The 25,654-nt window shown below is 52.5% G+C and overlaps 1 protein-coding gene across 1 annotated transcript in view; it reads left to right on the top strand.

Annotated features, from left to right (window-relative positions):
- Positions 1-25,654, top strand: part of UACA (uveal autoantigen with coiled-coil domains and ankyrin repeats) — a 178,774-nt gene that overhangs the window by 22,324 nt on the left and 130,796 nt on the right. Inside the window, exons 15-18 of the mRNA XM_079317591.1 lie at positions 880-3,540; positions 3,986-4,138; positions 5,564-5,629; positions 5,704-5,800. Of these exons, the coding sequence (XP_079173717.1) occupies positions 880-3,540; positions 3,986-4,138; positions 5,564-5,629; positions 5,704-5,775 (2,952 nt within the window). The 3' untranslated portion in view covers positions 5,776-5,800. The remainder of the gene's footprint in view (positions 1-879; positions 3,541-3,985; positions 4,139-5,563; positions 5,630-5,703; positions 5,801-25,654) is intronic.

Genomic DNA, 25,654 nt, shown 5'->3' with positions numbered 1-25,654 from the left:
CTTGGGGTGGAATGAGGTGGTCTTTAAGGCCCCTTCCAGCCCAAACCCTTCTGGAATTCCAAATTACTGCATTCCTCACTTTTTCCCAGCAAGAAGGGTCTGTTTGCCATGACATTCTCTGCTCTGATTCCTTACCACATTATTTTCACACACTTGTGGGATGGGAGCAGTATCTTCATAAATTAAATTTGTTCTAGCAGATGGGTGATTAAATATGAATGCAGAACAGGGGAAGTGGAATGAATGCATGATACCTGCCCCACCCTGGGTTTTCATGGGATGTTGGGAAGGAATTGTTCCCTGGGAGGGGCTGGGAGGGAATTCCCAGAGCAGCTCTGGAATGTCCCAGGCCAGGTTAGACACTGGGGCTTGGAGAAATCTGGGACAGTGGGAGGTGTCCCTGCCATGGCAGGGATGGAACTGGATGGGATTTGAGATCCCACCCAAACCATTCCATGACTGGGAAGCACTAATGTGGAACTTTGAGATTTTTGCTGTTAAAAGCTGAAACACCTGTTCTCTAACAGGGGCAAAAATAACTTAGTGTGGTTTTAAGAAAAAGAAAGAAATCTCTTCTATATGTTATACTCAGATCAACTGGATTTTTGGCAGTCCCAAGATTAAAATAGTGGCAATTCCCATATTAAATAATGATAGTTGCCATGTTAAATAATGACAGTTTCCATGTTAAATAATGACAGTCCCCATATTAAATAGTGGCAGTTCCCATGTTAAATAGTGACAGTTCCCATATTAAATAATGACAGTTCCCATATTAAATAGTGGCAATTCCCATATGAAATAATAAGTAATAAACAGATGTGTGTGACCTGTCAGAGCTGTGAACTTTTATATTTTTTTGTGCCTGTTTCCCTGCAGTCCAGGTCTATGCTGAGGCCCCTGGAGCTGTCCCTGCCTACCCAATCCCCCAGCTCAGAGAAGGAGATTTTGAAGAAGGATCTGGAGAGCCTGAGGAGCTGCTTTGGGGCAGCCAAGGAGGAGATCAGCAAGCTGCAGAGAGAGCTGTCCCTGAAGTGCTCAGAGTGCAGGGCTCTGGCCTCTGAGTGCCAGAGGACCAAGGCAGAGTGTGATGGGCAGGTGAGGCAGCTGGAGGATGCTCTGAAGGAGGTGCAGAAGAGGATGTTTGAGTCTGAGGGCAAAGTGAAGCAGATGCAGAGCCACTTCCTCGCCCTCAAGGACCACCTGGCCAGCGAGGTGGCCTCAGGAAGCAGCAAGGTGACAGAGGAGCTCAGGGAGCAGCTCCAGGAGATGAAAAGCAAGTATGAGGGAGCCTCTGCTGAGGTGGGGAAACTCAGGAACCAGATCAAGCAGAACGAATTGCTGGTGGCAGAGTTCCAGAGGGACGAGGGCAGGCTGCTGGAGGAGAACAAGAAGTTGCAGAAGGAGCTGGGGAAGTTGGAGATGGAGAGAGAGAAAAGGGGCAGGGATGTCACAGAGTTGGAAGGGCAGCTCAGAGACACTGCAGCCAAACTGGCCCAGTCTGTGAGCACAGAGCAGTTTGAGAACATGAAGAGTTTGCTGTCAAACGAGGTGAGTGAGAAGGCAAGGAGGTTGGCAGAGGTGCAGGGGGAGAGGGAGAAGCTGCAGGCAGAGGTGGGGCTTTTACAGAGGGAGTGTGAGAGTCAGAGAGCTCAGCTGGCTCAGAGTGTGAAGCCAGAGGAGCACCAGCAGATGAGGAGTGGCTTTGAGCAGAGGAAGGAGGAGCTGGGGAAGGCAATTGCTGAGCTCTCACACAAGAATGAGACTCTGCAGAAGGAGCTTGAAAGATTGCAGGCTGATAACAAGGTGCTGAAGCAGCAAGTCCAAATGCTAAAAACTGAAATTAAAAGCCAGAATGTGCCTTTAAAAATTCATGAGGAGTTGAAGAAAACAAACGATCTGGCTGTGGGTGACCTGACAAAAAAGCTTTTTGAAATAACAAAGAAGTACAATGAAAGCAAAGCAGAAGCTGAGAAGCTGCTGGCAGAGAAGAACTCCTTAAATGAGAATATCAGCCACTTCCAAGCTGTGTACCTGTCTCCAGAGCAGCACAAGAAGGAGGTGGAAGCTTTAAAATCCAATGGGATTGAGCTTGAAAAGCAGCTTGCTGAGCTTCAGAAGAAATGTGATGAGGAGCAGGCCAAAGTGGGGAAGCTGCTGGCTGAGAACTCGGGGCTGAAGGAGACCCTGAGGGATCAGTACGTGCTGGCCACCACACATGAGGAGGTGAAAACTGTCCTGAACAGCACCCTGGAGAAAACCAATGGGGAGCTGTCAGATCTGAAGGGCAAAATTGGAGAGATAAAGCAAGAGTTCCTGAGGGTAACTGAAGAAAATGGAGCTTTGAAAAACAAGGTGAAAGTCTTACAGAACCAATTACAAACAGAGTATATAAGCTTAAAAGATCACGAGAGCACAGTAAATAGTTTAAATAAAAACGTGCAGGAGCTGCAGGAGAGCAATGCTGCCCTCAGGGCAGAGCAGGAGAGGGGGCAGGATGAAATCCTGCAGCTGCATGCAGAGATTGAAGCCCAGAAGAAGGAGCTGGACACGATTCAGGAGTGCATCAAATCCAAATACACCCCGGTGGCCTCCTTGCAGGACAGGGAGCAGAGCTGGGAGGCCACAGTGCAGGAACTGAGGGCACAGCTGCAGGAGCAGCAGCAGAGGTGCAGGCACAGCCAGGAGGAGGCCCAGAGGTGCAGGGAGGAGAATGAGAAGCTCAGGAGCGGGGTGGTGTCCATCCAGCAGGACCTGCAGCAGAACCAGGTGCTGGCAGAGAAATCCCACCAGCTGGAGCAGCTGTGTGCCAGCAGGATGCAGGAGCTCAACCAGCAGCTGAGGGCTCTGCTGAGCAAACACACGGGCCAGGAGGGGCAGCAGGAGCTGCCAGGGAGCCAGCAGGTCCTGGCAGGGCACGTGGAGGCTCTGGGGGAGGCTCTGGGTCACACGGTGCAGGAGCTGCAGGAAGCCCTGAGCAGGAAGGAGGAACAATATGGGAAGGAGATGCTCCAAGTCAGGGAGCTGCAGCAGGAGCTGGCTGGGCTGAAGGAATCCTCGGTGCCCCTGGTGGAGTACACCCAGCTGAAGGAAGGGCTGGAAGGAGAAATCTCTGCTGTGAAGTGCAGCCTGCAGCAGGAGGAGGCAGAGAACAGAGCCAGGGGCCAGCAGGTGCTGATGCTGCAGGAGCAGCTGCAGCTGAGCCAGCAGGCTGTGGCAGAGCTGCAGAGCCAGCTGCAGGTGGCCAGGGCAGAGTTCAGCTCCATGAAGGGTGCCCTGGAGGCCCAGGTGAGCAGCATGGCTGGGCACCTGGCCAGCATGAGGCTCAGGTACGAGCAGGTGTGCCAGGAGGCTGAGCAGGCCAGGAGGGGCCAGCTGAGCCTCAGGGAGGAGAAGGAGCAGCTGCAGCTGCGCAGCTGCAGCATCGAGCAGGACATCAGGGAGCAGAAGGAGAGGTGTGACAGGTCACTGACAACCATCATGGACCTGCAGAAGAGGATCCAGGAGTCTGCCAAGCAGGTGGAAGCCAAGGACAACAAGGTGAGCTCTGGTGCTGTTCAGGGGCTGGGCTGTGCCAGCACCTCTCTATGCTCAGCTTTAGGTGCCCAGGGCTGGCCCAAAGCAGCTTGAGTCCTGAGCTTGCAAAGTTTTTCCAGTCCCTTACATATTCTGGACATGGTGTAGTATTTAAATCTTGTTAAATCTTCAGGCTTTTGGGGATACCAACCCCTCCTTCCAGTGGAGCTGTGCTTGTTGGGCATCCCTGACTTGCCTTCTAAAAGTTCACTGTTGTTGCCAGAAGTTTGGAATATCCTGAGATCCTCCCTTTCCTCAGTCCCCTCTGTCCCTGCTGCCCTGCAGGGTCTGTACCTCACACACCCCAGTGTCAGCCTGTCAGGAAAGTCAGATTCTCCCTGAGTGTCTGCAGTAATGCCCCAGAGCATGGCAGTGAGCCCTGCTGGGCTGTCTGTGTGTTCCTGTGCAGATCACAGAGCTGCTGAACGACGTGGAGAGGCTGAAGCAGGCTCTCAATGGGCTGTCCCAGCTGACCTACACCACTGGGATCCCCTCCAAGAGGCACAGCCAGCAGGTGGAACTGCTCCAGAGCCAAGTGAAAACACTCCAGCAGCAGCTGGCTGTAAGTGCTCTCACAAGGTGCTGTGTGATGTGCAGCAGCTCTGCTTAATTCCTTGTGTAAACAGGGAAATGTGCCTGTGCCCCTGCAGCTCACACTTCACAAGTGCACTGTCCATTCTTTTGGTGGTTTTTTTTTTTTTCCCCTGAGTTCTTGCTTCTCTGTAAATTCTTCTGCTTTCCTCTTCAGTTTGAGTTGCAGCACTTGGCAGCTTTTCCAGATAAAAAGGATATGAGCAAAGCAGGGGAGGTTGTGCTGGTGGGATACTGTGCTATAATCCTGCCAGGATCATTTGTGAGTGCAGGCTCAGCTTCACTCATTCCTTACAGAAACCCAGCCATGCACTTTTCTCTCCCTGGAAGGCTGAGGTGCTGATTCCCTCATGGTGTGAGCTCTGCCTGCAAGCCCTGGGTGTGTTGTTTGTCCTGATTCCCTCATGGTGTGAGCTCTGCCTGCAAGCCCTGGGTGTGTTGTTTGTCCTGAAGCCCTGTCAGAGCAGGGGGCACATGCTGAGTGTGGGATTCTGTGAGCACTCAGTGAAGCTGTGTCTGAGCCAGGGGAGTGCAGCTCCTGCTCAGACTCACTCCACTCTGCAAGGTTGGTTCTAAGGCAGTTCTAAAATGAGGTGGGTTTAATTTAACCAAACAGCTGAAACAAGTGTGTGCAGGGCCAGGAGTTGGGTCCAGCTCAGATACTCTGTGATTCTGTCACCTCAGCCCTGGCAGCTTCCAGCAAAAGAGCAGGGAGAGGATAAAACTTGAAGCTGTAAACTCAGCTCTGCTGGGTCTGGCAGTGCCCAGAAGCAGGGCTGGAAGGGGCAGGGCTTGCAGATTCTGCAGGTGTCGCAGGGCTTGCAGATTCTGCAGGGGGTTTGCAGATTTTGCAGGGGTTGCAGGTGTTGCAGATTTCCAGGGTTGCAGGGGTTGCAGATTTTTCAGGGGTTGCAGGCGTTGCAGATTTCCAGGGGTTGCAGATTTTGCAGGTGCTGCAGATTTTGCAGGGATTGCAGATTTCCAGCTGCTGCAGGGGTTGCAGGGGGGGTTGCAGATGTTGCAGATTTTGCAGGTGTTGCAGATTTCCAGGTGTTGCAGATTTCGCAGGTGCTGCAGATTTCCAGCTGTTGCAGATTTCCAGCTATTGCAGGGGTTGCAGGTTTCCAGCTGTTGCAGGTTTCCAGCTGTTGCAGGTTTCCAGCTGTTGCAGGTTTCCAGCTGTTGCAGCTGTTGCAGATTTCCAGCTATTGCAGGGGTTGCAGGTTTCCAGCTGTTGCAGGTTTCCAGCTGTTGCAGCTGTTGCAGGTTTCCAGCTGTTGCAGATTTCCAGCTGCTGCAGGGGCTGCGGATTTCCAGGGGTTGCAGGTTTCCAGCTGCTGCAGCTGCTGCAGGGGCTGCAGCTGCAGGAGCTGATGCTGTCCCTGCTCTCTGCCAGGAGGCCAAGCAGCAGCACCAGGAGGTGATCTCGGTGTACAGGACTCACCTGCTCAGCGCTGCCCAGGTGAGCTGGCAGCTCTGGGGCTGGGGCAGCTGCTGGGGCATTTGCAGAGTGTGTGACCAGTGTTTGCCCTGCAGGGCCACATGGATGAAGATGTGCAGGCTGCCCTGCTGCAGATCATCCAGATGAGGCAGGGCCTGGTGTGCTGACCTGCAGCTGGGACACTCAACTCCAGTGCTGGTGTCAAATCCCTGCTGCTGGTAAAGCTGCAATCACAGCCTCCCAACCAGCTGAAGCTTTTTCTTCTCACAAAACACTAAACAGGGCTGTGGTGTTTCAGGCCTGACACTTCTTTCATGAGATGGATAAAAGGTTTAGAACATCTTTTCAAACTGTCAAAATGATGACATAGGGGTTAAATTATTTTAATGTCTGATTGACCACTTATTAAAGCAGGACCTACACCCAGAAGCTCCAGTTGATCCTTGAACTTGAACTCTCATGGGGTGGTTAAAAATAAACTGCAGAGGAGAGTAGCTGAGTGTTGTAGCTGTGGATGTCCCTTAATGATCAAGAGAAAGTGGCTCATTTGTCACACTGGCTGAGCAGGATGTGCTGTGACACACTGGAAGCTCTTCTGGTGTCTCTTGTAACTTGGCTGGCCAAGTTACAACCTTTATTTAATATATAAGCTGAAGATTTAGTGCCTTTGCTTCTACAAGACTTCAAAACAAATCAGGTTTTCCATCCAAACACTAAAGTCCCTCCCCTGAATTGTTCCTGGGTGCTTCAGTCCTGGCTCCTGGAGGCAGTGCCAGGGTCAGGATTCCATTCCTCAGGATGGGAGTGAGCAGCTCCCTGAGGCAGCCCAGCCCTGCACCTCCATGATGTTCTTCAATATTTTTTAAGGGGGAAATGTCAGTAGGGGAGGATTAATGGGAGTTTTTAATTGCTGGGATCTCCCCACGAAACAAGGCTTCATTTTTACCTGCAGGATGCTTCCCATAAGGAACTTTTATGTACAAACCAACCCATGAAATGTGTTACAAAGGGGAGGCTGAAAAAGCAGCCTGGTAACAAAAGGGGCTGCAGTGGGTGCTGCCCCCAGCCTGCTCCTTTTGCTGATAGCACCAGGGGAATGTGGCATCCTGGAGCACAAAAGCCAAACTCCCTCCAGATTCCTGAGAAACAAGAGCTGCAGCCAGAGCTCCTGCTCTGTTGTTGGGCTCCCCCAGCTGCTCCTTTCCTTACAGCACAGTTGTGTTCATCTCCTTTTTCCTCCCTTTTTGGGCAGAGTCTTGTAGGACTGGGGAGGCTGCAGACAGTGATGGATGTGCAGGGCAGTTTTTATATAGAAATACCTTTAATATATTTACTAAATCCATGTCTGGAGTAAAACAGATCTGCTGCTGCTTTCCTTTAGTTTCTTAGAGGATTATTACAGAAAACATCTCAGAGTAAAGAGTTTCTTTTTAGCCAAATATCTTTTATGATTGCATTACTTGAAACTGATTGGAGAGGATTTGTTTTGTTGTACTAACTGGCCTATTTTGATACTGTCTTTCCTTCTAGGTATGTTTTTCTAAATCTCTCTTATAACATCAATAAAATAGTTTCTTCCTTTTTCTTTTTTTAATCTTTTTTTGCATTGTGGTGGTCAATTCTTTTTCAGGTAAAGAAACACCAGTAGAGTTTTGAGGTTTAATAGGTGTGGGTTGTGTAAATGCTGGGAAAATGGGTGTAACAGCTCTCTGGAAAAGGGAATTTTGCCTTTTTGTCCTGGGAATGCTGGGGAGTTGGAGTTCAGTGCTTTTGTCATCTCGTGCCTGTGTTGCTCTGCCAACTCAGAAAATTACCTTTTAATAGGAAGGCCATAGATGTAATTGTCACAGCCATTAGGTCAGATGGATTTTACAGGAAGAGAAAAAGATGTTGAGCATTTAAGGGCCATTAAATTGTGCAGGTTTTCATTGGTGGGCTGCAGCTCCTGGCAGCACGCTGCTGGGAGGGATATTTATTTTTACATTTGCAGAGCAGGGGGGGAAATACATTGCAGAGGAAAATAGGAGATGAAAACAGGCTGGTTTTCCACTTGGTGAGCAGCTAGTTTTATTTCATAATAATTAGTTTTACACTTCATTAAGTGATGGGGGTTTTGCTTATGTGCTTTAAGAATACAGTGGAGAAGATTTAAAAATTCTCAGCAGGGCATCAAGTTACAGTTTTATAAAGTAATGAGGAATTTCAGAGGGAGGGGGTTTGTCTAAGGAGGATCAGGGCTGGGATAAGAATTAGTGTGAGTTCAGAGACTTTCTGCTGCTCTCACTCTACAGCTTGCTGGATTTGGGGTTTGGATTTCTGTCCCAGTGGGCAGAAAAGTGAGAAATGCTGCAGGATCTGAGATCCTGGAAATGGGGATTTGGGGAGCTGGAAATGGGGGATTGGGGAGCTGGAAATGGGGGATTGGGGAGCTGGAAATGGGGGATTGGGGAGCTGGAAATGGGGATTTGGGGAGCTGGAAATGGGGGATTGGGGAGCTGGAAATGGGGGATTTGGGGAGCTGGAAATGGGGGATTGGGGAGCTGGAAATGGGGGATTTGGGGAGCTGGAAATGGGGAGCTGGAAATGGGGGATTTGGGGAGCTGGAAATGGGGATTGGGGAGGTGGAAATGGGGATTTGGGAGCTGGAAATGGGGGATTTGGGGAGCTGGAAATGGGGGATTGGGGAATGGGGGATTGGGGAGCTGGAAATGGGGATTGGGGAGCTGGAAATGGGGGATTTGGGGAGCTGGAAATGGGGGATTTGGGGAGCTGGAAATGGGGATTTGAGGCTCTGGAATAGGGATTGGGGCTCTGGCAGGGGATTGCAGGAAGATTTGGCTGCAGGGTCCAAGTGCAGCAGATCCTTCAGGAGCTTTTGCAGGACCAGGAGTTCCAGCCTGGGTTGCAATCCCAGGGGTGAGATCCATGTTTTCCTTGCCTGGAAGGGAATGATCCCTCTCCTCTCCTGAGCTGCCAAATTCCCAAAAATCCAGATAAAAAAGGCAGCTGGGTGTGTGGATCTCAGCTCATCAGGGGGTTTGGAGGTGCTGTGCTTTTTTATTTTTATTTATTGCCCCATTTATCTGATACATGTTACTGTAATAAAGTGAATAAATAAATTGCAACTAGAGGGCAGGGTTGGATTGGGATGTTGGGAAGGACACAAAACCTTCCTGGGTCACCTTTGCAGTATCTCCAGTGCAGTGCTGGGGACTCCAGGGACACACTGGGGACTAAATTACATGGAACAAATAAACCAATCTGTTCCTGAACCTCCTGTGCCTTTGAAACACCCACTGACTGCTGGGGATTCTCAGCCTGTTCTTTCCCATTCCCATTTTTTGGGGTCCCAGACAAACCCCACCCAGCTCTGGGGGTCTGTGCTCAGTTTGTGCAGGGGGAACATTCCAGACACCCCTTGGGAAAGGCTCTGGTGGCAGCTGGAAAAGTCACTTTGGGGCCACTTTGGGCAGCTGTCCCCTGTCCCAGTGCCCACCAGCCTGGCCTGGCACTGCCAGGAATCCACCCCAGCCCCTGCCAGGAACAATTCCTGCCCAAATCCCACCCAGCCCCGAGTGCTGTCCCTCCATCCCTTACCCCAAATCCCACCCAGCCCCGTGTCCTGTCCCTCCATCCCTTACCCCAAATCCTCTCCAGCTCTCCCTGGATCCTTCCCTTCTCCAGGTGAGCCCTGGGCTGTTCCTGCCCCTGGGCTGAGGCAGAGCTCCCAGCAGGGGCTGGGCACCGTGTTCCAGGTGTGTTTGGGGCTGGATTTGGGGTTGTGGGCCAGGTGTGTTTGGGGCTGTGTTCCAGGTGTGTTTGGGGCTGTGTTCCAGGTGTGTTTGGGGCTGTGTTCCAGGTGTGTTTGGGGCTGTGTTCCAGGTGTGTTTGGGGCTTGATTTGAAGCTGTGTTCCAGGTGTGTTTGGGGCTGTGTTCCAGGTGTGTTTGGGACTGTGTTCCAGGTGTGTTTGGGGTTGTGTTCCAGGTGTGTTTGGGACTGTGTTCCAGGTGTGTTTGGGGTTGTGTTCCAGGTGTGTTTGGGGCTGTGTTCCAGGTGTGTTTGGGGCCGTGTTCCAGGTGTGTTTGGGGCCGTGTTCCAGGTGTGTTTTTGGGGTTGTTTTCCAGGTGTGTTTTTGGGGTTGTGTTCCAGGTATTTTGGGAGTTGTGTTCCAGGTATTTTTGGGGCCATGTTCCAGGTGTTTTTGGCTCTGGCTTTGGGTCACTGACAATGTTCCCATTGCTGTGGGATCACCTGGGTTCAGGTCCCTGCCTGCAGCAGGATCCCTCTCTGGGAGCAGCTGCAGGGTCAGTGCCCCTGGGGACAGAGGAGGCTCCAGTGCCTGGAGCAGGGTGAGGACAGAGGTCCCTGCCCTGTCCCTGCCCTGTCCCTGCCCTGCCAGGGCACAGTTTTTGTGCCATTTTTTGGAATGTGTGTGACCTGGCTCAGGGGATTTGATCAGCACCTGTGGCTCCATTTCCCATCCTGGCTCAGCCCTCTCTGCCTGTTGTCACAGCTCTGCTCTCAGCCCTTTGAGGTGATTTCTGTGCAGGTTTGGGGTGTCCATGTGGAGCCAGGAGGGGCAGGAAAGCTCTGTGCTCTCCTAGGAAGGAGCAGGACTGGTTAGACCTGGCCTAGCATGAGGGGAGAAGGTTCCTGCCAGCTCTGGAGCTCCTGGCTGGTTTCAGACACATTTCACTGCCAGGAGCATCCTGCAGCCAGAGCTCAGGGCAGGGGGCACCAGGCTCTGGCTCTGCCCCCACAACACTCCCCAGGGATGTGCTGATCTGCTCAGCAGCCCCTGCTCCTGATGGAATCCAGATGCCCAGGAGGGGCTGTAAATGCTGCTCTGCTCAGGGATTTGATTTTCCTTGGGCCACACCAAGGTGAGACCTTACCTGTGCCAGCTGGGGGCAAGGTGAGGGCCAGGACATGGGGATGCCAGAGGCAGGGACGGGTGGGATTTGGGGCAGGAATTGTTCCCTGGGTGCCCAGAGAATCCCTGGAGGTGTGAATGGATCCTGGAGCACCCTCATCTCTCTCTGTGCCTCCTGGTGTCCAACCCAAACCTCTCCTTCAGCTTGGGGCCACCCCTCATCCTGTGCTTAAAGGGCATGAAAATTATTCCATTTAAAAACCCTGCAGCTATTTTTTAGGTTGGGTGTTTTTCAACCCCGGGCTATGCTTTAGGGAGTGTAACATCTTCTACAAAACCCTTTTCATTTCCTTACTTTTTTTACTTTTTTACTCACTTTTTTTTTTTTTTTACTTACTTTTTTTTTTTTTTTTTTTTTTTTTTTTTTACTTACTTTTAATTTTCTTATTTTCTCCTGGTCTCTGGAGCTGTGTGCCAGCAGCAGCAGCTGCCCCTCGGAGTTCACCAAGCCACAGGAGAGGATCTGTGCCCCCAGCCCGGTGTGGATCCCCCAGCTCTGGCTCCCCCTGCTCTCAGCATTCCCTGCGGATCGTTTGCTCCTCTCTGGCACCTCGCCCCCAGCAATTCTTGTTGTTTTGGAGGTTTCACTCGGCTCTTTGAGGTCTCACCGCTGTAAATAAGAGGCTGCTGGGAGCAGGGAGCTGAGAATTCCAAACGCTGCACTGAAGAAAACCCCAGCCTTGCCCTGGGAAACTCCTTTATAGAAACCAGCGAAGTGAGGCTGTTCCAGCACATGTTCCTGGTTTGGATTTTATTTCCTGGCGGTGTCTGGGCTGGAGCAGGGCCCGGGCTGCAGTGCCAGGGGCACACCTGGCAGAGCCAGGGCTGCTCTTTCATCTGACTGCAGCCACAGCCTGGCCCCACATCAGACACTGCCAGCCCTAAACCAGCCCTAAACCGGAGCCTGGGAAGGCTGCGGGGGTAGGAGGAGGGTTGTAGGGTTTTTTTCCTCTTTTTGGAGCTGTTGGATGGAGTTTATGTCCTGGCAGAGGCAGGGAAGCATCGTGTGCAATGTGGCGAGCAGAGCCCGCAGCAGCCCCGCCAAGGGCGGTGAGTTATGGATTCAATTCCTGCGTTTATGGGCTCCTCTTGGGGGCACATCAATGGGGAAAAGGGGCACGGAAACACCCCGCTAATTAAAATGCTGCTGGGGCTGGGCTGGGAGGAGCCAGAGGAGCCCGAGCCTGGAGCAGCTGCTGCTCTGGGATCCTGTTCCCACTGCTGCTCTGGGATCCTGTTCCTGCTCCAGGTTCCCAGTTCAGGTTTGGGATCCTGTTCCCAGTGCAGTTTTAGGATCCTGTTCCTGCTCCAGGTTCCCAGTTCAGGTTTGGGATCCTGTTCCCAGTGCAGTTTTAGGATCCTGTTCCTGCTCCAGGTTCCCAGTTCAGGTTTGGGATCCTGTTCCTGCTCCAGGTTCCCAGTGCAGGTTTGGGATCCTGTTCCCAGTTCAGGTTCCCAGTTCAGGTTTGGGATCCTGTTCCTGCTCCAGGTTCCCAGTGCAGGTTTGGGATCCTGTTCCTGCTCCAGGTTCCCAGTGCAGGTTTGGGATCCTGTTCCCAGTTCAGGTTTGGGATCCTGTTCCCAGTTCAGGTACCCAGTTCAGGTTTGGGATCCTGTTCCTGCTCCAGGTTCCCAGTGCAGGTTTGGGATCCTGTTCCCAGTTCAGGTTTGGGATCCTGTTCCCAGTGCAGTTTTAGGATCCTGTTCCTGCTCCAGGTTCCCAGTTCAGGTTTGGGATCCTGTTCCTGCTTCAGGTTCCCAGTGCAGGTTTAGGATCCTGTTCCCAGTTCAGGTTTGGGATCCTGTTCCCAGTTCAGGTACCCAGTTCAGGTTTGGGATCCTGTTCCTGCTCCAGGTTCCCAGTGCAGGTTTGGGATCCTGTTCCTGCTCCAGGTTCCCAGTTCAGGTTTAGGATCCTGTTCCCAGTTCAGGTTTGGGATCCTGTTCCTGCTCCAGGTTCCCAGTGCAGGTTTGGGATCCTGTTCCTGCTCCAGGTTCCCATTTCATGTTTGGGATCCTGTTCCCAGTTCAGGTTTAGGATCCTGTTCCCAGTGCAGGTTTGGGATCCTGTTCCTGCTCCAGGTTCCCATTTCATGTTTGGGATCCTGTTCCCAGTGCAGGTTTGGGATCCTGTTCCCAGTTCAGGTTTGGGATCCTGTTCCTGCTCCAGGTTCCCAGTGCAGGTTTGGGATCCTGTTCCTGCTCCAGGTTCCCATTTCATGTTTGGGATCCTGTTCCCAGTTCAGGTTTAGGATCCTGTTCCCAGTGCAGGTTTGGGATCCTGTTCCTGCTCCAGGTTCCCATTTCATGTCTGGGATCCTGTTCCTGCTCCAGGTTCCCAATCCCTGCCCTCATTGAGCCAGGGGATGCCCTGAGCTGGAAGGGACCCCCAGGAATCACAGACCCACCCCCAGACCCCCAAACCCCTCCCTGTGCCTGGAGCCATGTCCAAACCCCCTGGAGTTTTTGGGACACTCAGGACACTTTCCCCGGGGCAGGATTCTCCCAGAACAGGTGCAGCAATATTTTCCCCTGCAAAGAATTTCCAAGGAATCTCCCATCTGTGCCAGAGCCTCTTTTCCTGCTCGTGGCCCTGACACAGCCCTAATTAAAGGCAGATCTTCCACCCAAGCCCATTTACATCCCACCATTCTTGGGATAACCACCCATCCCCTGAGATTGTTTGAAGTTTTAGTTAACCTTTAATCGTTTGAGGCTGAGTCTGGCTTTGATTTTTGCTGCAGGAAAAAAAAAAAAAAAAAAGGATATTTTGCAAATTCCTCAGGAAGGAAAGATGCCAAGCCTCTCATCGTGCTGTTTGGAATCCCTTTGCTGACAAAGGCTGAGGGATGGAGGGTTTTTTTTTCCATTTCCTGGGGTTTTGGCTGTTCTGCCCCGGGTTCCCAGCAGCAGCAGAGCCCCGAGGGTCAATTCTGCACTCGGGGGTCTGTGCTGGGGGCCAGGGGGGTCTCAGGGGGGGAATTTCCCCAGAGCTCAGCTCTGCTCAGGGGATCCCTGAGGAGCCACTTCCAGGTGCTCAGGTGTCATTCTGAGCAAATTTCAACCACGGAGCCACGTCTGAACAAGCCTGTGCTTGTATGCACCAGCCAAACTGTATTCACCTGCTTCTCTCCATGTTTTTCTGTATATTTCTTACTTTAGACCAATATTTATAACAGGTGCACAAAATGAGCCGTTTTTAACTGTTTTGCTACAACTGAAAACCCTTCAAAGCCACTAAAATATAAATTATACTAAATCAAGAAAAAAAAAAAAAAAAGCTAAAAAACCAAAATATTGAAATTAAAAGACTCAAAATACAGGTAAGTGAAATTCTGGATAACCACCAATTATTGTACCTAAGCTTGTGCAAAGCACAAGACCAATCAATAAATATATAACATGGTATAATATGATACAATATTATATATATATTATATAATATGATATAACATGATATAATATGATTGATAGAATATAATATGATAGAATATAATTTATATTCTATATAATTCCAACCCTTCAGCCCTGTGCCAGCAGCTCCCTTCCACCTCAATTCCCTCCCCAGAGCTCCCCCAGCTGTTTTCTCCTCCAAGAAGAGAAATAAACTCCCTGAGCAGCAGAGGATGTGGAGTTGTTGCATATAGATAAAACTTCATAAAAGAAAAATCTTGGTAAAACTCAGTTCTAACCTTGCTATTCTAACTGAACCTGTTCCCATGAAAAAGAATCATTAGAATCAGTTTGCACAACAATCTGTTCTTGTAAGGAGTTTGCATCTGTGGAAAATTAAAGTCTGTCTCACAAGAATCCAGAAAAAAAAAATTAAATACCTGTAGGAAGAGAGAGCCTGAGCACATCCACACAAACGCTTCTGATCAGTGAATTTAGTGGTTCAAAAAAAAAAGTTACCACGCTTAAAGTTAACCACGGTATCTTTAAAAACTATATAAAATAAGATGTAAGGTTAAAGTGGGGATTGTTGCTGCTGAAACTTTGTTTTTTCACACAATAATGTGCGAATTCTCTGCTGTCGCTGCAGGGGAAGGGCGGGGAGGGGGTCGGGGCTGTGCTGGCACCCCCAGCCCCTGCCCGGCTCCGTTTTTGGGGGATTCTGGGCTGGAAAATCCTCCTGGCATCGTCGGAGGGATGGAGCTGCCACCTGCAGATGGTGCCAGAGACGGGACAAAGCTCAGACTGCGGGAATCCGGGAGGAACGGGCTCAAAGGGGGCAGAAAGCCGACCCCAGACCCAATTCCATCGGGGGGATGCACCGGGGACCCCCCGGCTCCAACCTGAGCCCTTCTGTCATTCTGGCTTTTGGCTGTTCCACAGCATCTCCCTGTTGAGGGATATCCTTGGGGATATTTCCATGAAAATCTCAGTTTAACCCCCAGGACAGGTTGTGGATTGGGACAATTCCATCAATATCTCAATTTAACCCCCCCAGGACAGGCTGTGGATTGGGACAATTCCATCAATATCTCAATTTAACCCCCCCGGACAGGCTGTGGATTGGGACAATTCCATGAAAATCTCAGTTTAACCCCCCAGGACAGGCAGGCTGTGGATTGGGGACAATTCCATTAAAATCTCAGTTTAAAGGAGCTCTCGGGGATGCCATTCCCCTTCTCAGGCTGTTTTTTGGGAGCTGAGACCCTCACAGAGCAGAGGAACGAGCCCGTCCGGGGCTGCCCCTCCTGCTCAGCATCACTCTGACCCTTTTCCTGCCTGTCACCTTTTCAGCATCACAGCTTTTTACACCGTTCCTGGAGCAGCTCAAGAGTTTCCAGGGCAGCCCCGAGTGATTCTGGCTCTGCTCCTGCCACCCAGCCCCGCTGCAGCTCCTTGAAACTGGAGTTTACAGAAATAAAACCCAGATTAAAGGCGGTGCAGCTGCCCCGAGGTTTAAATCGATGCTGGTATGATGTGCTGCCAAAGAGAGAATTACTCAGGAGTGTGGATTAGAGCTGTTTGTCTCCAGGAAGACCCGGTCTTCAAAGCCAGGGAATTTTCCCAGCTCTGGCTGCTGCATCTTCACACACGAGGCTCTGGTGGGCACCAGCCTGTCAGCCAGCTCGTTTTTATCACAGCTGCTTCATCTCCTTTCTTCTTCTTCATCTCTTTCTTCCTGTCTGCTCTGGTATTCTCCCATGCTCCTACTTTGGCTGGAATTTGCTGGCCAGGGCTGCCCTCCAGCCTTCCCGGTGCTGCCTCTCACCAGCTGTAAAAACTTCAAGGCTTTCAAAAATATTTTTCTTCCTGTTGGGAGAGAGGTTTTTTTTTTTTTTTTTTTTTTTTTTTTTTTTTTTTTTTTTTTTTTTTTTTTGCTGTTTGCTGGTTCTAAACAGCCCCAGCACTGCTGAGGGTCCAGGTGCTGGGGGAGGGCAGGTTTTGGCTGAGCCCTGGCAGGAGGTGGGTTCAGGTGGGTTCTGGGGGTGGTCCAGGTGAGTTCCAGTCGGGTCCAGGTAGGTTTCGGGTGGGTTTAAGGTGGGTCCAGTTGGGTCCAGGTGGTTTCAGGTGGGTTCCAGGTAGTTCCAGTTGGTTCCAGGTTGGTTTAAGGTGGGTCCAGTTGGTTCCAGGTGGGTCCAGTTGGGTCCAGGTGGGTTCAGGTGGGTCCAGACAGGTTCCAGGTAAGTTCCAGGTAGTTCCACGTGGATTTAAGGTGGGTCTAGGTGGGTTAAAGGTGGATTTAAGGTGGGTCCAGTCGGGTTCAGGTGTGTTCCAGGTGTGTCCCTGCTCTGGTTCAGCCACTGGATCCAGCTCTGAGCCCTGGGTGAGCTTTGCAGCCCTGCTCTGTCTCTCAGCCCTGGATCCCCATCTGGCCCCATCCGCAGGGAATTCGGGATTTCTGGCTGCAGGAGGGGAAGGCTGAGGGTGGCATCACCACCCTGGGTGACTCCCGGTCCCTCCCAGCTCCAAACCCGAACCCTGCAGCTCCCCGCGGAGCCTGGCCCCTGTCTCAGGGCGTTGTTTGTCCTCCGGGGACTCTGAAATCCCAAAAATCCCGGCCAAACCTCCCGAGCTGCCCCTGCCGGCAGTTAAGCCTTGCCTGGGTGGGCTTAGGCCAGGCTTTGGCTGCGGGGGGCTCTCACGACAATAAACCCGGGGTTCATTTAAGCTCTGGGGGTGCCACTCGTGGGGCAGAGCCTGGCCCGGGTGGGGTGGGCAGGGCAGGGGCTGGGAACGCTCCCGCAGCGATGGTTTGATGGGTTCAGGCTTTATTTATTAATGTTCCATTTCTGCCTTGTTTGTCCATCTCCTTAACAAGGTCACGGCTGTAAAACAAAAATAGCATCCACCAGGGAGCTCAGCCTTCCCCATTAAACCTGCTGGAAAGAAACACAGCCTGGATCTTTTAAAAATAAAAACCCAGCTCGGCACGGGGGAAGGCTGAGCCACCAGACTCCCCTCGGAAGAGCAAATTTCATCCAAAAAAACGACGACCTGCTCCTTTACATGTCGAGACCCCAGGACGGTTTAATTTCGGTGTCAGCGCTAATTGATTGGAAGCAACAGTTTTGCCAGACAAAGCTGTAAATTAGTTTCAAATGGGGGAACCGGGCCACCCACCGCCCAACTATCGAATTGCAGAAACAACATTAAACACGGAGCAAACCATAACCCGGGGAAGGAAAACCCAAGTGAAACCAGATTTGCACTCGTTGCCTTTCCCCGGCAAAGTGGAACCAGATGGTTTGTGGCTTTGATAATAAGCGGGGCTGATTCTTTCAGGCACAAAGGGATGGGCTGAGAGAGGAAAACCCTCCCGGGCAGAGCTCTGCCTCCGGAGACCACCGGCATGTGAGCCCCTCCCAGCCTGAACTTCTCCCAAATTGGCTCCTAATTGCAGCCGGGGCGGCCCCGCTCGTCCCTCCCGCGGAATTCCAGCGCTGCTCCCGCAGGTTCCACAAAATCCTCCCGGTTCTCCTGAAAATCCCTCCTGGTTCTCCTAAAAAATCCCTCCTGGTTCTCCTAAAATTCACTCTTGGTTCTCCTAAAACTCCTTCTGGTTCTCCTGCAAATCCCTCCCGGTTCTCCTGCAAATCCCTCCCGGTTCTCCTAAAAATCCTTCCTGGTTCACCTGAAAATCCCGCTCGGTTCTCCTAAAAAATGCTTCCTTGTTTTCCTAAAAATCCCTCCTGGTTCTCCTAAAAATCCTTCCTGGTTCTTCTAAAATTCACTCTTGGTTCTCCTAAAAATCCTTCTGGTTCTCCTAAAGATCCCGCCCGTTTCTCCTGCAAATCTCTCCTGGTTCTCCTAAAAAATCCTTCCTTGTTTTCCTAAGAATCCCTCCTGGTTCACCTGAAAATCCTTCCTGGTTCTCCTAAAATTCACTCTTGGTTCACCTGAAAATCCCGCTCGGTTCTCCTAAAAAATCCTTCCTTGTTTTCCTAAAAATCCCTCCCGGTTCTCCTAAAAATTCCTCCTGATTTTCCTAAACATTCCTCCCGATTTTCCTACAAATCCCTCCTGGTTCTCCTGCCAATCCCTCCAACCTGCAGGTGCTTCCAGAGACCAGGTGCACTTGAGCATCAGCCCATCCAAATTTTTATTTGATTTGAGTCTTGATGCTCAGGAGGTAAAATCTGTTCTGGGTCTGCATCTCTTTGTGTTCCTCACGCAGCAGAAGGAAGGAACCGTCTGTGGGGAAACCCTCGGGGCAGAGGCAGCTCTGCCTGTGCTGGGAACGTGTTTATGGCCGGGCTGGATGATCTGAGAGGTGTTTTCCAACCTAACCACCCTGTGACTCCATTTCCTGCCCTGGCAGGGACAGTCCAGCAGCAGTTCCCTGAGGAAAGTCCCCACAGGGCCGGGGAAGGGCAGACCTGGATCCAAAATCAATTTATCCACTCAATGCCCTGCTCCTGGGGCAGCTCCTGGGGGGCTGGGCTCACAGGAACTCGGGGCTCAGCATGGAAAAACTGCTGGAAATCCTTCTGACTTCACAGAGGCTGGTTCTGGGCACAGAAAGGTTCATCCCTGCAGAAAAACCTCCTTGCCTAAGTTTGGGGTCTCCTCATATTCACAAAAATGTTTATCCCTGCTGGAAAACCTCCTTGCCCAAGTTTGGGGTCTCCTCATATTCACAGAAATGTTTATCCCTGCAGGAAAACCTTGCCCCAGTTTGGGGTCTCCTCATGGCCACAGTGCCTTTGGAATGGTCAGGGGGCACTGAGGGAGAGGTTTTCTGCCTTTCTCCCTTTTAGGATATGAAATATCACTTTTTTTTTTCCAAACCAAGGCTTCCCACAGGTGCCCTGGGAATAGTTCTGGCAGAGGAGAAGCAGGTTGGTGGTGCAGCACAAACAAGGAGCTCCTGTGGCTGGATGAGGGTTCCCAAAAACCATCAGCAAATAATTGCAATTTCCTCCTGGCCTTGTGGTGAGGTGGGATGGGAGCTGTGAAACCACGGGAGGGATTGAACCCAGCCCCCCCCGGGCTGGCAGATGAGTTCTGCTCCTGCACAAACTCTGCTCTGTGAGCACAGCACACGGCCTTGGTGGCCCTGAGGGAGGCTGGTGTGGCAGGGCAGGATGGGGAAAATTCCAAAAGGAAGGAGGAGCATTGGAACAGCTGCCCAGGGCAGTGCTGGAGTCCCTGTCCAGCCCTGGGGATGTGACATTGGGGACAGGAATCAGTGGTGGCTTTGGCAGTGCTGGAATCCCCATCCCTGTGGGTGTGACATTGGGGACAGGGATCACCGATGCCCAGGGCAGTGCTGGAATCCCCATCCCTGTAGGTGTCACATTTGGGGACAGGGATCACTGGTGACCTTGGCAGTGCTGGAATCCCCATCCCTGTGGGTGTCACATTTGGGGACAGGGATCACTGGTGACCTTGGCAGTGCTGGAATCCCCATCCCTGTGGGTGTCACATTTGGGGACAGGGATCACTGGTGACCTTGGCAGTGCTGGAATCCCCCTCTTTGTGGGGATTTAACAGCTCCTGTGGATGTGACATTGGGCACAGGGATCACAGCTGCCCAGGGCAGTGCTGGGGAACAGCTGGATTTGGTTTCAGAGGGATTCCCGAGCCCCAAAAAGGGGCAGGGCTGCCCAGGTGAAGCCCCCTGGCCTCTGTGGCACACGGGGACAGCCCAGGGTGTCCTGGCTGAGGGGCTGGGCTGGCTCGGACTGCAGGACACCGTGCGAGATCCGGAGAGCAGCCCTGGTGAACTCCCGGAGCCTGCGCGGGCTCGCAGCTCTCATTACACAGGAATTAACCGATTTATTCCTCCTTTCATTATTCTGGGGCTCTGCGGGACGCTCTGGGTGACACAAACCCCAGCTCGGCGTGTTTCCCATCTCGGGGTTTTCAGCTGTGGGAAAGGAGGAGCGCAAACATCCCTGTCCTTTAATGACCCGGTGATCTGCATTAATGGGGCGCCTCGGGGAGCAGACGGGGTGTCTCGTCCCTGTCCCCATCCCTTTATGATTAACCCGCTCCAATTGAAGCGCTTAACACTTTTCTCACCGCTGATTTGTGGCTCAAAACCGTCGGCGGCGAAGCCGAGTTTGTGGGAATTTGTGGGAATTTGTGCTCCAGGGGCGGCTCCTGCAGCAGCGGGAGCCCCAGGGAGGGGGCACGGGGCGGCTCCATCGCTGCCGAGCTGGAAATTGCGGGGTTGGAGCCCTGGGGTTCTTCGAAGGTCACCAGATCCGCAGCGACGTTGGCAGCTCGGGCTCTGCAGGGCCGGGGGATCTGTCGGGTCTCGTTGGGAGAGCAGAGCCGAGCTCCTGTCACCTGAAACTGCTCAAACGGCCGGTGAGAGTCCCCTCAGCATCTGCATCCCTCCATTCATCTATCCACCCATCCATCATCCATCCAACATCCATCCATCCATCCATCCATTATCCATCCATCCATCCATCCATCCATCATCATCCAACATCCATCCATCCATCCATCCCTCCATCCATCCATCATCCATCCATCATCCATCCAACATCCATCCATCCATCCCTCCATCCATTCATCCATCCATGTATCCACCCATCCCTCCATCCCTCTCTCCATCCATCCATCATCCATCCATCTATCCATCCATCCATCCATCCATCATCCATCCAACATCCATCCATCCATCCATCCATCCATCCATCCATCCATCCATCCATGTATCCACCCATCCCTCCATCCCTCTCTCCATCCATCCATCATCCATCCATCATCCATCCATCCATCCATCCATCCATCCATCCATCCATCCATCCATCCATTCATCCATCCATCCATCCATCCCTCCATCCATCCATCCATCCATCCATCCATCCCTCCATCCATCCATCCATCCATCCATCCCTCCATCCCTCCATCCATCCATCCATCATCCATCCATCCATCATCCATCCATCCATCATCCATCCATCCATCCATCCATCCATCCATCCATCCATCCATCCATCCATCTATCCATCATCCATCCATCATCCATCCAACATCCATCCATCCATCCCTCCATCCATTCATCTATCCATGTATCCACCCATCCCTCCATCCCTCTCTCCATCCATCCATCATCCATCCATCTATCCATCCATCCATCCATCCATCCATCCATCCATCCATCCATCCATCCATCCATCCATCCATCCATCCATCATCCATCATCTATCCTGCCTCCCGTGGGATGTGGGGATGGGGTAATGGGATAATGGGATAATGGGATAATGGGATGGGGGTGGGGATGCCCCTCAGCTCCCGTCAGACCCAACCCAGGCCAGGCTGGAGGATCCAAGAGCCACCTGGGCACTGGACTTGAGGACAGTTTGTGCTGAGAGACAAACGAGCTGCAGAGAAATGTGCTGTAATTCCAATTAAAGCACAGCTTGGTGCTGATTAGATCTAGAAGTTACATCAAGAAAAGGAAGAAAATGTAAATAAGCAGTATTATTTCCCCACACCCCGCCCCCACCTCCATCCCTTCGACAGATGGAGCAGTGCTGATTAGCTTATCTGATCTCTTGTGAGAGAACAAATTGGTGCTGGGACTGTTTTGTGGGCTCTGATTCCACACTGGGGCAGCCTGGCCCTGTCCCTCTGTCTGTCATTGCTGTCCTGTCCTGTCCCCCTGTCCCCCTCCCCATCCCTGTCCCCCTGTCCCATCCCTGTCCTGTCCCCATCCCCATCCCTGTCCTGTCCCCATCCCTGTCTCCATCCCTGTCCCCATCCCTGTCTTTTCCCCCTGTCCTGTCCCCCTGTCCTGTCACCCTGTCCCCATCCCTGTCCCCTCCCTATCCCTGTCCTGTCCCCATTCCCATCCTGTCCCTGTCCCCATCCCTGTCCCCTCCCTATCCCTGTCCTGTCCCCATTCCCATCCTGTCCCTGTCCCCATCCCTGTCCCACCCCAGTGACAGCCACCACCACTGTTCCTGCAGGTACTGGGCTGGCTCTGCCTGCTCTCAGGAATAAGGCATTTCTTACATGAAATCACTTCCTCAGAGTAATTACATCAGCTAATTAGGGACCTCACTGGCTAATTAGAGCGAGGTGACAGTTTCTGCCCTGCACAGGGAGGGTGTGACTGCAGGGACAGGGGTGACAGGCCAGCTCTGCCCTGCCAGCACAGGGGATGTGGGAACGGGGTTTTCCTGTGGGGTCAGAGCTGGAATTCTCGTGGGAAGCAGGAGATTGGTGCCAACAACCCCCAAAGGCTCCTGGGCAGCGCCTGGAGCTGCCAGGGGGCTGGGGGCTGGAGCTGTGGAATGGTTTGGGTGGGAAAGGACCTTGAATCCCACCCAGAGCCAGGGCAGGGACCCCTCCCACCATCCCAGGCTGCTCCAAGCCCCATCCGACCTGGCCTTGGGCACTTCCAGGGGTGGTGCACCCACAAAACCTCATCCTCCCTTTCCTCTGGGCTGGAGTGTCTTGCTGGGAGAAAGGTTTTGGGGAGGATCAGAGGGAAAGGATGGGTTTTACTTTCCCCCTCTCTTTGTCTGCCCCAGACAAAGGGAGCTGAGCTCTGTGGCTGGGCTTGGCTGCTCCCTGCAGCCCTTGGATGTGGTTTGTGTGTGGGGCTGGGAGCTCAGCCCTGGCTGCTGTTCCCTGCTCTGGCACTGCTCTGGGGTGGCCTCCAGCACATTTCTCCTCAAGCCTGGGTTGCTTTTCCTCTTCTCTGCCAGCCCTGCCTTGTGAGTGACCTCCTTGGAGCCAAACCACGTCTGTGTGTCTGTGACAGGCCTGGCTCCTGCAGGGAGCCACAGGCTCCATCCCAAAACTGCTTGGGCACCTGAGTCCAGCCCCTGCTGCTCCTGGAGCCTCCAGGTGGGAAGTGCCACTCCCCATCCCCTGGGGTCTCACCCTGCACCTGCTGAGCAGCTGGACCCCCCTCCAGGTGGGGGTGCAGGGGGTCTCTCAGCTGCCAGCACCACATCCCTGGGCACAGAGCAGCTTCCAGGGGAGATGAGGGTCCCTTCTTGGCAAACTCAGGTGAGAACCCAGCCCTGGAGCAGCTGGGTGTGCCACAGGAAATCCTGAGCTGGGATGGACCCACAGGGGCCACTGGTGCCTGCAGGGCTTTCACTGGCACTGGGGTCACACCTGGGGCACAACCCTGGGGGTTCCTCACCACAAACCAAAATCCTGCCCAGCAGGGGCCAGGGGTGCTCCCAGAGCCCACCCTCCATCCCTGTCCCTTCCCACAGCCTCAAATCCCCACCCAAAGGGGCTGCAGGGGCTGAGCTCCAGGTGCAAACTCTGCCCAGTGCAATTCCTGCTGCAGGAAAACCCCCTGGCTGGGCTGGATCTGCACCCAGAACCAGAACCAAGGGAGGGTTTGAAGCTGACTCTGAGCATTTCACCAGGTTCAGGCACAGAGCTGTGTTTAAACCTGAGCTCTGTTCAAACCTGAGGTCTCTTTAAACCTGAGCTCTGTTCAAACCTGAGCTCTCTTTAAACCTGAGCTCTGTTCAGACCATCCCTGGGCTGTCACAACCTCCCTGGGCTTTCCAGATGTGCCACGAGGCACAGCCCAACCTGCTCCACCGTGTTTATGCAGCTGGAAGGAAAAAGGCCTGGTAGCACTTAAGGATAAAGTGGTTTCCAAGTATTTTTTGTAGCACAGAAAAGAACATTTCATGTGCAGAGAGAGGAGAGCAGGCAGGGAGAGGATGTTAAATTCTTCCAGTGAATTGCTCAGGGAATTTTTGCTGGACTCAGGTTTTACCAGAGGGGAAATCTCTCTGTGCTGGTGATGCTGAGTGCCAAGGAAATGAGGTGAGGGTGACAAGGGTGACAAGGGTGACAAGGGGAGCTCAGGTGATGCCTCAATCCCTGCAGGGACAATCCCAGCCCCCCTCCCTTCCTGGGCTGAGTTAGCCCAGGAAGCTGCACCCTCCTGTCAGCTCTTTTTTAAATTTAAAAAACCCTTAAAACAGGTTGTTCCCAGAATTTGGGTTTCCTGGGGCATTTGTTCAGCAAACCTGGGAGGAACCAGCTCTGAGCCAGCCTTTCTTGTCTGTCTCACTTGAAATAGAATTTTGGTTCCTGGAGTAAAACAACAAGAAAAAATCAGTTTCGAATCAACGTTTTGACTTGAAATGTCATTTTGTTTTTAATTGAAGAACCAGAATGAAATGACATTTTAAGTCAAAATGTTAATGTTTTGTTTAGACGTCTCCCATGGGAAAATTCAAATGTTTCAGCAGAGCTGACATTTGCCTGTGAGAGATTCCCAAATCTGGGGGGTTTCTCTGAGCAGGGTGGGAGGGAGCCAGGGGGGTGTCAGGATGGGCTCTGCAGGTGATGGGGGGGATTGGGGGGGATTTTTGGGGGTGCTGGTGGCCAGACCTCATCCAGCTGCTCCAGCTCCAGGGTGGAGCTGAACTGTTACAGGTGATGCTGAGAGATCACAGGTGATGCTGAGAGATCACAGGTGATGCTGAGCTGGTCACAGGTGATGCTGAGCTGTCACAGGTGATGCTGAGTGATCACAGGTGATGCTGAGCCGGTCACAGGTGATGCTGAGCCGGTCACAGGTGATGCTGAGCTGTCACAGGTGATGCTGAGCCGGTCACAGGTGATGCTGAGCTGTCACAGGTGATGCTGAGCCGGTCACAGGTGATTCTGAGTGATCACAGGTGATGCTGAGCCGGTCACAGGTGATGCTGAGTGATGACAGGTGATGCTGATCTGTCACAGGTGATGCTGAGCCGGTCACAGGTGATGCTGAGTGATCACAGGTGATGCTGAGCCGGTCACAGGTGATGCTGAGAGATCACAGGTGATGCTGAGCCGGTCACAGGTGATGCTGAGCTGATCACAGGTGATGCTGAGAGATCACAGGTGATGCTGATCTGTCACAGGTGATGCTGAGTGATGACAGGTGATGCTGAGCCGGTCACAGGTGATGCTGAGCTGGTCACAGGTGATGCTGAGCTGTCTCAGGTGATGCTGAGCTGATCACAGGTGATGCTGAGCTGATCACAGGTGATGCTGAGAGATCACAGGTGATGCTGATCTGTCACAGGTGATGCTGAGTGATGACAGGTGATGCTGATCTGTCACAGGTGATGCTGAGCTGGTCACAGGTGATGCTGAGCTGTCACAGGTGATGCTGAGCTGGTCACAGGTGATGCTGATCTGTCACAGGTGATGCTGAGCTGATCACAGGTGATGCTGAGCCGGTCACAGGTGATGCTGAGCCGGTGACAGGTGATGCTGAGTGATGACAGGTGATGCTGATCTGTCACAGGTGATGCTGAGCTGGTCACAGGTGATGCTGAGCTGTCACAGGTGATGCTGAGCCGGTCACAGATGATGCTGAGCTGATCACAGGTGATGCTGATCTGTCACAGGTGATGCTGAGCTGTCACAGGTGATGCTGAGCTGTCTCAGGTGATGCTGAGTGATCACAGGTGATGCTGAGCCGGTCACAGGTGATGCTGAGTGATCACAGGTGATGCTGAGCCGGTCACAGGTGATGCTGAGCTGGTCACAGGTGATGCTGAGCCGGTCACAGGTGATGCTGAGCTGGTCACAGGTGATGCTGAGCTGTCACAGGTGATGCTGAGCTGGTCACAGGTGATGCTGAGCCGGTCACAGGTGATGCTGAGCTGGTCACAGGTGATGCTGAGCCGGTCACAGGTGATGCTGAGTGATCACAGGTGA

Source organism: Erithacus rubecula, assembly GCF_903797595.1.
Source record: "Erithacus rubecula genome assembly, chromosome: 14".
NCBI lineage: Eukaryota > Metazoa > Chordata > Aves > Passeriformes > Muscicapidae > Erithacus > Erithacus rubecula.
The sequence above is the reverse complement of the archived record's forward strand: the minus strand, read 5'-3'. Positions and strand labels throughout refer to the sequence as shown.